The following is a 14,740-nucleotide window of genomic DNA, read 5'->3' as shown; positions in this document are numbered from 1 at the left end:
AAGATCTTGGCATCTGGTCCCATCACTTCATGGGAAATAGATGGGGAAACTGGAAACAGTGTCAGACTTTATTTTTTGGGGCTCCAAAATCACTGCTGATGGTGATTGTAGACATGAAATTAAAAGATGCTTACTCCTTGGAAGGAAGGTTATGGCCAACCTAGATAGCATATTTAAAAGCAGAGACATTACTTTGCCAACAAAAGTCCGTCTAGTCAAGGCTATGGTTTTTCCAGTGGTCATGTATGGATGTGAGAGTTGGATGGTGAAGAAAGCTGAGCGCCGCAGAATTGATGCTTTTGAACTGTGGTGTTGGAGAAGACTGTTGAGAGTCCCTTGGACTGCAAGGAGATCCAATCAATCCATCCTAAAGGAGAACAATCCTGGGTGTTCATTGGAAGGACTGGTGTTGAAGCTGAGACTCCCAATACTTTGGCCACCTCATGCGAAGAGCTGACTCATTGGAAAAGACCCTAATGCTGGGTAGGATTGGGGGCAGGAAGAGAAGGGGACGACAGAGGATGAGATGGTTGGATGGCATCACTGACTCTATGGACATGGGTTTGGGTAGACTCCGGGAGCTGGTGATGGACAGAGAGGCCTGGCGTGCTGCAATTCATGGGTTCGCAAAGAGTCGGACAAGACTGAGAGACTGAACTGAACTGAACTGAAAAAGTAACTGCAACTTTGAAAAACTAGGTTAAGACCTTAATAACTAAAATAATTAGACTTTAGAATTTTAAAAAGGGGTTGCACTTTACAGACTCCCATAACTTTTTCAGGTTTATAACAGGTAGAGTGTTCTGATACCAAAGTTTGAAAACTAAAAAAAGACATGTTTGAAAAAGAAACTGGGATATGTTTTTTTAGTAATTCCAAAAATACAGTAAATGAATAGAATATTAGTATTTCCAGTTGTAAATTCATTATAAAGAATCCTTTAAGTCAATTTTACTAGTGTAATAAGCAAAAGCCACTACAAGTGTTTCAGGCCAAATATCATAATATAGCTTATATCAGCCTTTAAAGAGAGTATCTTAAAATTCCTAATAAGTCAAGAAACTCACTTTTATTTTGTCATTTTTTAATACAACTGGAGACATATTAATGCCACAGACATTAGTATCCGCAAAAATTCCCTAGGCAATAAATAATGTGTTAAAAAAAATTTCACTGTGCAATTCCACTTCTGGGTATTTATGTGAAGAAAATGAAAACACTAACTCAAAAAGATATATGCACCTGCATGTTCACTGCAGCATTATTTACAAGAGCCAAAATATGGAAACAACCAAGTGTCCACAGATGGATGAAAAGATAAAGTATACACATACAAACACTCACACACAGAAATGTTATTTAGCCATAAAAATGGAATAAAATCTTGCCAGTTGTTACAACATGAGTGGACAATGATGGGCATTATGCTAAGCGAAATAAGTGAGAGAAAGACAAATACCGTAGGATTCACTTACATAAAGTTTTTTTTTTTTTAAATGATCTCATAGATACAGACAATAGACTGGTGGCAGACAAAAGCAGTGGGTGGGGGATGGGCAAAATGGGTGAAGAGGGTCCAAAAAACTTCCAGTTATAATATAAATAAGTTATGGGCATATAATGTACAGCATGTTGACCACAGATAATAATATTGTATGGCATATTTTAAAGTTGCTAAGAGAGTACATATTAAAAGTTCTTAAAACAAGAAAAATAGTATTGTTAACTATGTGTGATATTGGATGCTAACAACTTATTGTGGTGATCCTTTCTCAGTATGTACCAATATCCAATCATTATGTCAATTATACTTCAATTTAAAAAATTTAAAGCATATTACCATTCTTTGGCATGGTAATGAAGAGGTACATCAGGTTTGAATTTCCTGTATGGTAGATTTTGCGTCATCATATCAACCGATTCAAGAAGTTCCATAAAACTGAAATACTGAAGAATGAAAAAATTAAATCTTTACGGTTTTTTGTTTAATTGTCAATGATAAAAATGAAATTACTGACTTGTTTAAGGAAATGTTTATTATATACCATTATGAATCTTTGAAAAACTTTTAAAATCTTAGCTCTGCTTTTATCAAACTATAACTTACAATTTAAAATTTCATTTAAAAAATCACCTGTGGTTTATTAAGTTCAATGGTTATGTCATGTAATTCAACATCCAGGTCTATTTTGGGGGCAGAAAAGTCAAAATCCGATCTGCGATTCATCTGAAGTTTGGCATTAGCAGATATGGGGCGAAATACTGAAAAATAACACAAATTTTTAAAAATTATATTGAGTTCTTTTTCCAAGTCTCAAAGTGCTAGAGGAATCAAGCTGAAAATGCTCATTTTCATTTCTTCTATACCCTTTCCAGTTTCCAGATTTCCATACTGCTATAACTTGATCAGATGAATTATCACTTAGTCTTGAGGAGTCTTTTACCTTTATCTATAACCCATATTACTTTTTGCAAGTACAGTAAAAGCTAACTGAACTCCCCCTCAAAAAAAAAAAAAATAACCCTAAGAAGCAGGAACACGCTCTAAAAGGCAAAACAGTCCACCAAGACAGTTTTAATGAAAGTATAGTTTCAAGGAATGAATGCACATCAGAAATGCTAAGGGGAACAATATTTTATTTAACCACTGACTTTCATTATGTAACTGTAATTCCTGGATTTCAGGTCAGTGTCTCTGTATCCATCTGTTTCCCACTTTTAACTTGAAAAATGAGAAGAGAGAAGATGAGAGGTTATCTAGGACAACCTTCTTGGCTCAATCCATAATTTAAGATTTCTCTTAATCCTTTACATTTAGCACCATAAAAGAATAATGAATAGGGACACTAGTAATAGCAGAATCTAGAAAAAGATCAACTACTAAATTATAAGTTAATATAAAGTTATATATGTTAATATATTATATTAAATATAATATTAATTATAAGTGTATATAAAGATAATATATTCCTCGTTTTAACCATCCCTAAAGTACAGTGCTGAATTCAAAAATACTTTTAATTTGAATTGAACAAAAAGATATTTATCAAAAGGAGACCAGTTAAATTTGCTATGGTACATCTATACAACAGAATACTATACAGTTACAAATAAGAAAAATTTACATGTACCTAAGTAGAAGGATATTAAAAGAGAAAGCTTAAAAAAGTATATGTACAAAGCAATAGTATCAGTATTTGAAAAGTAAAATTATTCTTCTCCCCCAGCTTTAATTCTTCTTACACAGAAAACTATAATACCCACTATACCCTCTCTGGTTGTAATAATTAATCCATCCCTGGGCCACACTCTCTCCCATCTCTCTCAGATTTTAGCTCCTGGCAACTGGAATTTCTGAATGATTTCAATATACAAGTGATTGTTCCAGTACCATAGTCTCTCAGTTCCTCAAATTCTTTTGTGCTCACCTCACCACTAGACTTTATCATTCCAATATCCTCAACCTCTCAATAAACTCAGTTTCAAACATCCAATTCTACTACCACCACCTCTAGTAATCCAATACCAAACCTTCAAGTCTTAAGGGAACTACCATTCGTTGTGTGATTGGGAAAAAAACAAAATCAAAGTGATTGGTCTCACATTAATGTCATAAATCTCAAGTAGACACTTAATGTGGCTGACTGATCACACAACATTCTTTCAGTCCAAGGATATGCCAAATCCATACCACAGCCTGTTTTGTATAGCAAGTGAGCGAAAAATAATTTTTATATTTTTAAAGTATTATTTAAAAGAAACAGAAAAACATGTGACAGACTATATATTCATGACCTGTAAAATGTATGTTTACTACATGGCCCTTTGCAAAGAGAAAGTTAGCCAACCCCTACTCTGGCCCAGTGGTTCTCAAACTGTAGCATTCCTCAGAATCACCAGGACAGCTTGTTAAAGACAGATTGCTAAGCCTCACTCTCAGAGGCTCTGATTAAGCATGACTGGGATGAGCCCAAGAGTTTATATTTCTAACATGGTTCCAAGCGATACGAATGCTGCTAATCTGAACCACACTTTGCTAACACTGCTCTCGCCAGCATTCTCTCACTCTCCTACATGGAGATCTCATAGTCCTTCCTCCCTTCAAAAACCTCTAATGCCTTTTTTTTTTTTTTTTAAACAAAGAGTTGAGAAGAAAAAATAAATCCCATTAACTCCAATCACCATATTTATTTGTTCACCCAACATCAGGACTTCTCTCTTATAACTGAAATCTATCATATAAACAAATTGACCATGCTCCTCTCTGTGGCAAAGCACAATTCTACCTTCCTTCACCCACATCAATACATAAATAATCACACTTCACTCTCTTTCTTTCCATATTCTAAGGATCATCCCAATTTTAGCCTATTAACAAGCTACTATCTTTCCCATTATATAAAAAACAAGACAAAAAACAAAAAGAAATCCTTCATTCATCCTTTACCCTCCAGTTTGTCAGTTATCAATTTATTGCTATAACCTCCAGATTACCCTTCCCTACCTGCTCTGAACCCTAGACTTCCAGGTTCGTTCTTTAGAGTTCTCTTTACTTTTTGCTGGCCAATCCTTTAAATATTTTTTTCTTTACCAGTTAGCGTAACATTAATCCTTGTCAGTAGAGGACATGGGAGAGATACTGCAGAGGGGAAGGAGTTATGCTTTGTGGTACTAATGTGCTCATTTGGCAGACTCCTTCTGTGTCATGGTTCTCCAATACACATCTCCTAAAGAAAATGGCTTCTCCAGTGTCCAGGTCCTGCAGCACAACAAACTTGTTCAGCACTAGACTCCTGCGGCACACAGCAGCTAGCACCACCCAAGAGCCAGCAAATTCTCTCAACACACTGCTCAGGAGGTTTTAGAGTGGAGAGCCTTCTAGAGACAACTCTCCACAAGACTTCCTAACAGGTCAATTTCCCAAAAGTTCCTTCAGGCTAATTTACAGGTTTTACCAATAGGGCATCAGAGACTTTCCTGCCAGTCAGTGACCCATGGAGATCCCCTCTCCAACAAGTTCTAGATCTCAGTGTTGAAGGAGACAGACGCACTTCTTTGGGCACTCCACCTAAGTCCTAGGGTAAAGGCTGTTTCTTCTAGCTATTGGATGGCCAAAAAGTTCACTCAGATCTGTCCATAAAATGTTAAGGAAAAATTCAAATGAACTTTTTGGCCAACCCTATACTATTCTTGCATTCTTTAGTGTTCTCTTTACTTTTTCTTAGCCAATCCCTTGTTACTCTAATCCCCTGTTATATTTAATAATTCTTCATAAATACTTTCCCTTCTCAAATTACTATGTGGTTCCTCTCTCTTCATCAGACTCTGAATAAAACAGCCAGAAATGACAGTAGAGTAAAGGAGAAATAAGTCAAAATTACACTGATAGATTTGAGAATGAACACACATGACACAGCAAAGTATTTTGCTTTTGTGTATATATTAGAAATACATTTAATTTTATGAGAAAATTAACATGAAATATCTCAGTGACATCAACAATATTCATTTCAAATTTATACTGATTACTTTAATTGTATATTTATCTTATGAAATTTACTTACCAAAATCATAACCTTCTGGAACAATATTTTCATCAACAATGCCATTCCTCAGGCTGCTCTATTAAAAGTCAAATTGATATTATTAATATTCATGCTAATACTAGTATATGCAAAAAATGTTTAAAAGCAATTTTAAAAAATAACTCAAACTTAGGAGAGTATAGCTAAGAAAATATTAAAGTGACTAAACACTATTTCATCAAACTATTATTATGTAAGAAGGCTCTAGAAATTATTAAGATAGGAATGTATTTATATATATTTGTATACAAGCACATACACAAAATTTCTTAAAATTCACCATCTCTTTAAGACAAAACAAAGTGGGTACAAAAGTAACATATCTCAATATAATGAAGGTCATAGATGACAAGCCCACAACTATCATCATACTCAAGGGTGAAGAGCTGAAAGCTTCTCTTCTAAGATCAGGAAAAAGACCAATATGCTCACTTTCACCACTTTTATTTGACACAGTATTAGAAGTCCTAGCCAGAGGAATTAGGTAAGAAAAAGAAATAAAGGCATACAAGATGGAAAGGAAGAAGTAAAACTGTCACTATTTGCAGATGACCTAATAATATATAGAAAACCCTGAAGACTCCACCAAAAACTGCTAAAACTAATAATAAATGAGTTAAAGTTGCAGGATACAAAAATCAATATACAGAAATCTGTGGTATTTCTGTACACTAATAACAAACTATCAGAAAGAAAAAATAACAATTCCATCTACAATTGCATTAAAATGTAAGAATAAACTTCACCCTGAAAATGATAAGGCACTGAGGAACAAAAATAAAAAGGACACTAAATAATGGAAAGATATTCCATGCTCATGGATTAGAATAAGTAATATTGTTAAAAGATTCATATTACCCAAAGCAATCTGCATATATGTTGCAATCCCCATCAAAATACCAATGGCATTTCTCACAGAAATAGAAAAAACAACACTAAAACTTGTATGGAACCACTAAAGAACCCAAATAGCCAAAGCAATCTTGAGAAAGAACAAAGCTGGAGTTGTCATCTTCCCTGATATCTAACTATATTACAAAGCTAACAGTAATTAGTATCTGTCACACAAACAGACACACAGATCAACAGACTAGTTGTCTGTTACAACTCAGAAATAAACCCATGCATATATGGTCCAAAATCACTGCAGAGGGTGACTGCAGCCATGAAATTAAAAGATTCTTGCTCCTTGGAAGAAAAGTTATGACAAACCTAGACAGCATATTAAAAAGCAGAGACCTCATTTTACCAACAAAGGTCCGTATAGTCAAAGCTATGGTTTTCCCAGTTGTACACAATGTACAGTTGTGAGAGGTGGACCATAAAGAAGGCTGAGAGCTAAAGAATTGATGGTTTCTAACTGCTGGAAAAGACTCCTGAGCATCCCTTGGACAGCAAGGAGATCCAATCAACCCTAAAGGAAATCAACCCTGAATATTCATTGGAAGGACTGATGCTGAAGTTGAAGCTCCAATACTTTGGTCACCTGATGTGACAAGCTGACTCATTAGAAAAGATCCTGATGCTGGGAAAGATTGAGGGCAGGAGGAGTGAGCAAGAGAGGGTAAGATGGTTGGATGGCATCACCAATTCAATGGACATGAGTTTGAGTAAAGTCTGGGATATAGTGAAGGGCAGAAAAGCCTGGCATGCTGCAGTACATGGGGTTGCAAAGAGTCAGACACAACTTAACAACTGAACAACAACATACATGGTCAGTTATAACTTATGACAGAGCAGTCAAGAACATGCAATGGGAAAAGGACAGTGTCTTCAATAAATGGTTTTGAGAAAACTTGACAGCTATTTGAGAAAGAATGAAATCTGACTACCTTACACAGTAAATGAAAATAACTCAAAATGGATTTAAGACTTGAACATAAGGCCTGAAACCATAAAAACTCCAGAAGAAAATAGGTGGTAAGCTCCCTGACATCAGTTTTAGCAATGAGTTTTTGGATTTGACAGCAAAAGCAAAGGCAACAAAAGCAAAAATAAACAAACTGACTACATCGAATTAACAGCTTTTGCACAGCAAAGAAAACTATCAAATACATGAAAAGGGAACCTATGAATGAAAGAAAATTTATGAAAATATTATATCTGATAAGGAGCTAATATCTGAAATATATAATGAACCCATGTAACTCAAAAGCAAAAAAACTCAACCCAATTAAAAATTTCAAAATAGAAATACAGATGGCTAACAGATACATGGAAAGATGCTCATCATCCCTAATCATTAGAGAAATGTAAACCAAAACCACAATGAAATACCACCTTATGCTTGTTAGAATAGCTATTATCAAAAACCAAAAATATTATAACTGTTGGTGAAAATGTGGAGAAAAGAAAACCCTTCTGCTCTGTTGGTGGGATACAAATTGGTGCAGACCCTATGGACAATATGGAAGGACCTCAAACAATTAAAAACAGAGCTATCATATAACTCAACAGCTCCACTTCTGAGAAGAAAATAAACATACTAACTTGAAAGCATATCTGCACTCCATGTTCACTGCAGCATTATTTATAAAAGCCAAGATATGGAAACAACTTAAATATCCATCAAGAGTAAGTGAAGAAAATGCTTTATACACACATACACAGACACACACTGTGGAATATCACTCAGCCATAAAAAAAGAGTGAAATCTTGCCACTGGGACAATACAAATAGACCTTGAGGGTATTATGCTAAGTGAAATAGCTCAAAGAGAGAAAAACAAACACTGTACTATCTCGCTTTTATGTGGAATTTAGAATAAAAAAAATACAGATAACAGAGATTGGTGGTTGCAGGAAGTAGGGGAGGTGGGTACTAACAGAATGGGAAAAAAATTGACTAAGGGAGTCAAAAAGTCCAAACTTTCAGTTATAAAGTAAGTATTTATTAACTCATGGAGATGTAATATACAGCATGGTGACTGTCATTAATAATACTGTGTTGCATATTCGAAAGTTGCTATGAGTAAATCTTACAAGTTCTCATCACAAGCAAAACAATTGTATAATTACATATGGTGATGGACATTAACTAGACTTTTTATGTTGATCATTTTGCAATATATACAAATATCAAAACATTATGCTGCACACATAACTAACAAATGTTTCATATCAGTTATACCAAAAAGGTATGTTTATATATGTCTATGTACAAACATATATATTCACCTACTGCTAGAAATTCTAATGGGTTTTGGTCTAGGAAAAAAAGGACCACTGACTAACATACTATCTACAGTATGTTAGATAAATGACAAAGAATAAAACTACGCAAAATATGATACCAAAGATATATATGCACGTATCAAAAAAATTTACTTACCAAAGATTCATCATAATTACTAAGATAAAACAGCTGAGACTTCACATTCCAATAGGCAAAAAGGTTATCCAATCGGATTAACTGAAAATAAATCAAATTTATTATAAGCCTCATTTTCAATGAAGATTCTTTAGCATATGCTTTTTCAGAAGTCTCAAATAATTGGTCATATTTAACACTTGCTGCTAAGTCGCTTCAGTCGTGTCCGACTCTGTGCGACCCCATAGACAGCAGCCCACCAGGCTCCACTGTCCCTGGGATTCTCCAGGCAAGAATATTGGAGTGGGTTGCCATTTCCTTCTCCAGTGCATGAAAGGGAAAAGTGAAAGTGAAGTCGCTCAGTCGTATCCGACTCTTAGCAACCCCATGGACTGTAGCCTACCAGGCTCCTCCGTCCATGGGATTTTCCAGGCAAGAGTACTGGAGTGGGATATATAACACTTAAGTCAACACAATTCACAAAAATCCTTATCTATGTATTATCACTTGTCTTAAAAGTATCTTTTGTCAAGCCCATGGACTGACAAAACATAGTGTTTATTTTACCTTACGAAATAGTTTCTCAGTTTCATCATGTAAACATGGAATCCAGTATTGATCAGTTGTCTGAAAAGGAAAAAAAAAAAAGCAGTAAAAACTGTCACTTGCATGGGAAATGGCAGAGTGATAAACAGAATCTATCCTGCCCTAGACCAATCTTCCATTAAAATGTCCTTGAAAACATAACATTTAGTCAAAGAATATTAACTGAATATTCTGTATTCAAGAATCTCATTGCCTGGTGAAAAACAAACTAGAAAGCAAATTACAAACCGGTAAGTGCCATTATGGAGGTTAAATATGCAGTACTCTGGGACAATAAAGTCTGTAACTAGAGACTCCATGGTAGGAGCCTCAATCTCTGGTATGTGATGGCGAAAGTGATGCCTAACCTGGTAAGTGACACATTAATAGTAACTATCCATTCTAAATTTAGTAGGGAATATGATTCATGGTAGGAAGATATCTGAATGTATGGTATGTTAAAACAACTGAAGTAGCCCAATACGGCCCAAGAACACACTCAAAACAGAGAAAAGAGGTAAAAGCAGGTGTCTTACCTAGGGTCAGATTACACAGGGATTATAAACTATTTTGACAAAATTATGGACTTTAAAAGCAATGAAAAATCACTGAGGGAAATAAATTGATATCAAATGCTTATATTTAAAAGATGGTTTTAATTTTTTCTAGAGAACTAAATGGACTGGAACAGTGGTGCTCAAATTTTATCATGCAATTAGGATGACCTGGAGGGTTTTTTAAACGAAATAGCTGGGTCTCAGCCTGAGTTTGCAATTGAGTATGGCTGGGTTGGGGGAAAAGTTTCCAAATACCTCCAGTGGTGAAAACCACTGCTGACACTGTTACCAATCACCTTCACATTGCCAAATACGATGGCTAATTTTCCAATCTTATTTTTCAATGTTACAATAGCATTTGACAGTTTACCTCACCCAACTTTATTGAATAACTTTTCACTTGACTTTTCTCTTTTCCTGTTTGAGGTAGATCCAAGTTTTAAAAACCATACACAACAACTGAATGAACATAAAAAACAAAAGCATATAATGAAATACTATACAGCAGTTGAACTGAATCAATTAAACTACATGTGGCAATAAACACGTCACAAACAATGTGTAGCAAAAAAGCAAACTTACAGAAGAATCATGTAACATTTATATGAACTTTAAAAATCTACCAAATTCTACACATTTTCAATGGATATACAGTGTAAAGTTTAAAAATGTAAGATGTTTACCTCTTGGGTGGGAGAGAAGAGTGGAGCAGAATACAAAAGGAATTTAAACTTTATTCATAACATCTTATTCTTTAAAAGTATTTAAAACTTAAACTAAATGACAAACTTAACTATCATCCATTCTGGATACAAGCAAGTGTCTCATAATTCTTATGTTCTCCTACAGTTTTAAAGTTTCTTAATTAAAAAACTAAACAGGAAGAAAGTATGCTACAATGACTAGTAATAGTGATGATGAAATGATTTGATTCTGTATACTTTTCACGACTCATCAAAGATTCTGAAATGAACATTACTTTTATTTTGTACTTATGTATTTAAAATTCAGAATGGATTTTTTAAAGTAAAATAAGTATGAAATACCATAATTGGCAAACAGTCTCACTTATGAAACTAAATTTGATTATCAACCATTTTTGAAATATGAAACTACCTACCCTCAGTTTCAATCCAGTCTATGCACTTCCTGTATGAATTTTATATAGATACTTACTCCTGATGCTGGCATACATTAAGTAGTTATTAGTAATTTAATGAACTATACTGCAAAATTAAACATGGTTAAATTTCTTTTTAAGCAACCTACCTGCATGCTGAGATTCTCAAGGGAAATACCAAATGACAGAGGGTTTTCTCGACTGGTGACCTAAAGAGGAAGGAGAATAAATTTTACTCAGATTTTTAGTAGATGGACAAAATTCATATTGTAGAAAAAGTTCACTTTCTGGTAAGTAAGCTATTTCAAACATTGAAAATCATTTTCCTAGTTTCTGGAATAATTTTTATTTCTACATTTTTCCTAACTACATATAAAGTACCAATGTATTAGTCTGGTACAATAATAATATATCAATATAATGCTGCTGCAGTCCATGGGATCACAAAGAGACACAATTTAGCAACTGAACAACAAAATACTCTTTTTCAATCTACAAAAAAGAAGTTTATTAAAATGAGATTGACCCTCACAACAGAGCTGTGAGAAGCCAATAATGATGTGTTTGAGAGACAATATGATCTATTTGAAATCAAACAATTAGTTAAGTCTAACTAATGATCCCTAAACCATTGCTTTTTCCAGGAAGTAAACACAGTATAAAGTATTTTAAAAACATATAACTGCTAAATCTATCAAAGGTGATTATAAGAAAGAAATTTTCCTTCATTATCTGATGTTTGAACATTTTATAAAAGTGTAATCAAAGCACTAAGAACTGCAAATTACAACTAATTATAAAAAATAAAGATCATGTCATGTTCAGTTCTATATCCTTCCACTTGCCAGCATCTCATAAATTGACCACTACAGAGCAGGTGTCAATAAATAGCAAAATAAATATAAAAAGTTATCACCTATTAAAATACTTACATCATCTTCATAGCGAATATGGATGTTGGAAATTTTCACTTGAAGATTTTTTATGATCTGGGTAATTAATTTTTCTGTAAAAGTGTCCTGTTTCTCCACATGCTGTTTTTCTACAATTGCAAATATTCATTTTTAATATGAATGAAAAATACATTCTATGAGTATCTGTATTGAAATAACAGAAATGCTACCTTCTTAAAGAAAGAAATCTGTTATCAGAATACTAAGTCTCCTTTCCAAAAATCTTACATACCAAAAGACTTTTCTGGGTGACTAAATGCACACAGTTTTCAAAACCTACTTTCTCGTCCAAACTTAAGCCTAACATGTAGAATTTATTGGCATCAAATTTTGTAATTTCTGTAGGTATACTTGAGTACATAAAGACATGACAAACAGTAAGATTATTAGATAAGAATTATAATAGGATCATGTTAGAAGAGTCAGAAACAGTAGCAAAGAAAGAATCACCCTTAAAATTTGGACTGTCATCATAAGGTGTCTGTGGTTAGAAGTACAAAACAGCTGAATATGCTCCTTCTCTAATGAACACAAAATAGGAAGATATAAGATTCTCTCCCTCTCCTCTTTTAAGCAAAAGTGAAAGCTGTTCATTTGTTTCATTTTTCAAAATGAGATTAAACAATCTTCTTCAATACTTTCCAGGAAAATATAAAGAATAAAAAATTGAGGTTCCTAATTTTTTTTAATATGCTGGTTATAACCACTAATTACTAACACTTTTGCCCCCACTTAAAAATGCCAATGAAAGCAATCTTTTTCTAGTCCTATTCCACCTGTATACACTTATTATTTATCTTTTCCTCTAATGACCTACTACTTCCTAATTCAGCTGACCCAGAAAGTCTCAGATAAAGAAAAGCTGATGAAGATATTCTCATACATGCATCAAAGAGAAGCATGAGTGAATGAACATACTGAACAGGACTTTAGAATTAATAAACGGAAGTAGAATAAAAACTCTTTGAAGACGAGAGTTTATTTTAAATGTTGAATCCCACCAGTACCTAATTAAATCCTCTGCTCTATAAATTTATTTAGTCATTCAATTAAATGCTAAATTTTTCTTTCCCTATCAACTAGTTTCTTTCTGACTTCCTTACCCAGCTCAGACTCCTTAATACATTATTTCACCAACACTTTAAACTCTTCTGCTTGCTTTCTTCTCCTTTTTCTTCTGTCAATAAAGCTCCAACCCGACACAAATCCAAAGTCTACTTTTTATACAAACATGTGTATGCCTTGCCAGGTGAGTAGCAGAGAAGAAAAATTACCATAAAACAGACTGCAATTACTTTAAGTTAGTCATTACCAACTTCAACTAACCAACAACCTTACTACATTTCTCCAGTCAACTTGTTCATACTCCAGAGTAACCATCTTAAAATTCCTCTTGGTCCTCTTCAAAGGTCCAACAATTCTTCCACTGCTCTTTTTACTCTTAGCAAACCGCTTTACAACTATGAAGAAATAGAAGCTTCTTTTCTGCAATCATCACTAAATCGAAATAGCAATTTCTAAGGTGACCAAGGACCTCCGTGTCATAAATAAAATGATTATTTGTTAATCCGCAATTTACCTGATAAATCAGCAGGATCTGACATATTCTTCATTTTCCAAACCACTCTTTTCCCATCGAAATATAATCTCCAAATTTCCTACTATAATACTTACCTAACCACTCTTCCTTGGTCTTTTTTTTTTTTTTTTCTGTTTTCCTCCTCTACACAATCCTTAAATGTTGGCTTTCTTTAGGGCTTAGTTCTAGAAATGTTTCTCTTCTCATTCTATACTGTTGCTGCAGAGAATCTCATCCATACCTTATAGCCTGAACTATCTTACTAATGCTGACAACTCTCAAAGTATATTGGATAATGCAGGAAGTAAGATATGATCACAGAGCAGTTGGTACATTCAGTAAACTACAAAGAGGCCAGTATGGCTGGAACAAAGAACAGAGAAGATATGAAAGGGATAGGGTCAGTAAAAGGCTGGAAAGGTAGACAAGATTCAAGTCGTAAGAGCAACAAAAGTATTTTGCTGAAGAGTACAAAATTCTATCTGATAACAGGTATAACTGATGAATCTTAAGCATAGCTATTTATATTCTAGATTTAAGTATAACTAAGAGGTACTTGTGATTAAACATGAGTTTGCATCTGTTTTTCTCTTCCTCAGTAAAACCCCATAAAGGCAAAAGTAAAGGGGAAAACCGGATAAATCTCCAAGATGAAAAGAAAAGAGTATAGAAGAAAAATAGGGAGCTTAAAAAATTCAGAAGCTGGAAAGCAGATGGCCTTAGACAATATGACAGAGGAAGAAATTTGATCTCAAATGCCCATAAATTGAGATGCCAATAAAATACAAGATGAGTTAAAAAAAGAACCCAGGGAAGATTCAGGAACTGGAATCCTCTGAAAATATAAACGGCAAAGAGGTGGAGGAAGAAGGTGATCAGATAAGGATCGGCTTAAAGTCTTTATATTGAGTAGTTAGATTTCTAGGTATCCTTCCTCTTCCAATCCACATGATCAAGCAATTATCCTTTTCCCACTCTGAAGTGTGAAGTAATGAGAAGCAAATGTTTATTCTGGAGACAATAAAACTGACACGCTCCAGACTCTGAGACT

The 14,740-nt window shown here is 34.1% G+C and overlaps 1 protein-coding gene across 4 annotated transcripts in view; it reads right to left on the bottom strand.

Moving 5' to 3' along the window:
• The window catches only part of VPS13A (vacuolar protein sorting 13 homolog A), a 271,242-nt gene that overhangs the window by 223,653 nt on the left and 32,849 nt on the right, over positions 1-14,740 (bottom strand). For all 4 annotated transcript variants that reach the window (XM_081505891.1, XM_081505901.1, XM_081505918.1 and 1 more), the window contains exons 6-12: positions 12,090-12,199; positions 11,307-11,366; positions 9,463-9,522; positions 8,917-8,997; positions 5,565-5,622; positions 2,135-2,262; positions 1,841-1,947 (exon numbers count right to left, since the gene is read on the bottom strand). In XM_081505891.1, the coding sequence (XP_081362017.1) occupies positions 1,841-1,947; positions 2,135-2,262; positions 5,565-5,622; positions 8,917-8,997; positions 9,463-9,522; positions 11,307-11,366; positions 12,090-12,199 (604 nt within the window). The remainder of the gene's footprint in view (positions 1-1,840; positions 1,948-2,134; positions 2,263-5,564; positions 5,623-8,916; positions 8,998-9,462; positions 9,523-11,306; positions 11,367-12,089; positions 12,200-14,740) is intronic.

The sequence above is a fragment of the Giraffa tippelskirchi genome, chromosome 1, assembly GCF_054371585.1.
Source record: "Giraffa tippelskirchi isolate mGirTip1 chromosome 1, T2T-mGirTip1v1.2.pri, whole genome shotgun sequence".
In the NCBI taxonomy this organism is placed as follows: domain Eukaryota; kingdom Metazoa; phylum Chordata; class Mammalia; order Artiodactyla; family Giraffidae; genus Giraffa; species Giraffa tippelskirchi.
Note: the sequence above shows the minus strand (reverse complement) of the source record. Positions and strands in the feature narration are given on the sequence as shown.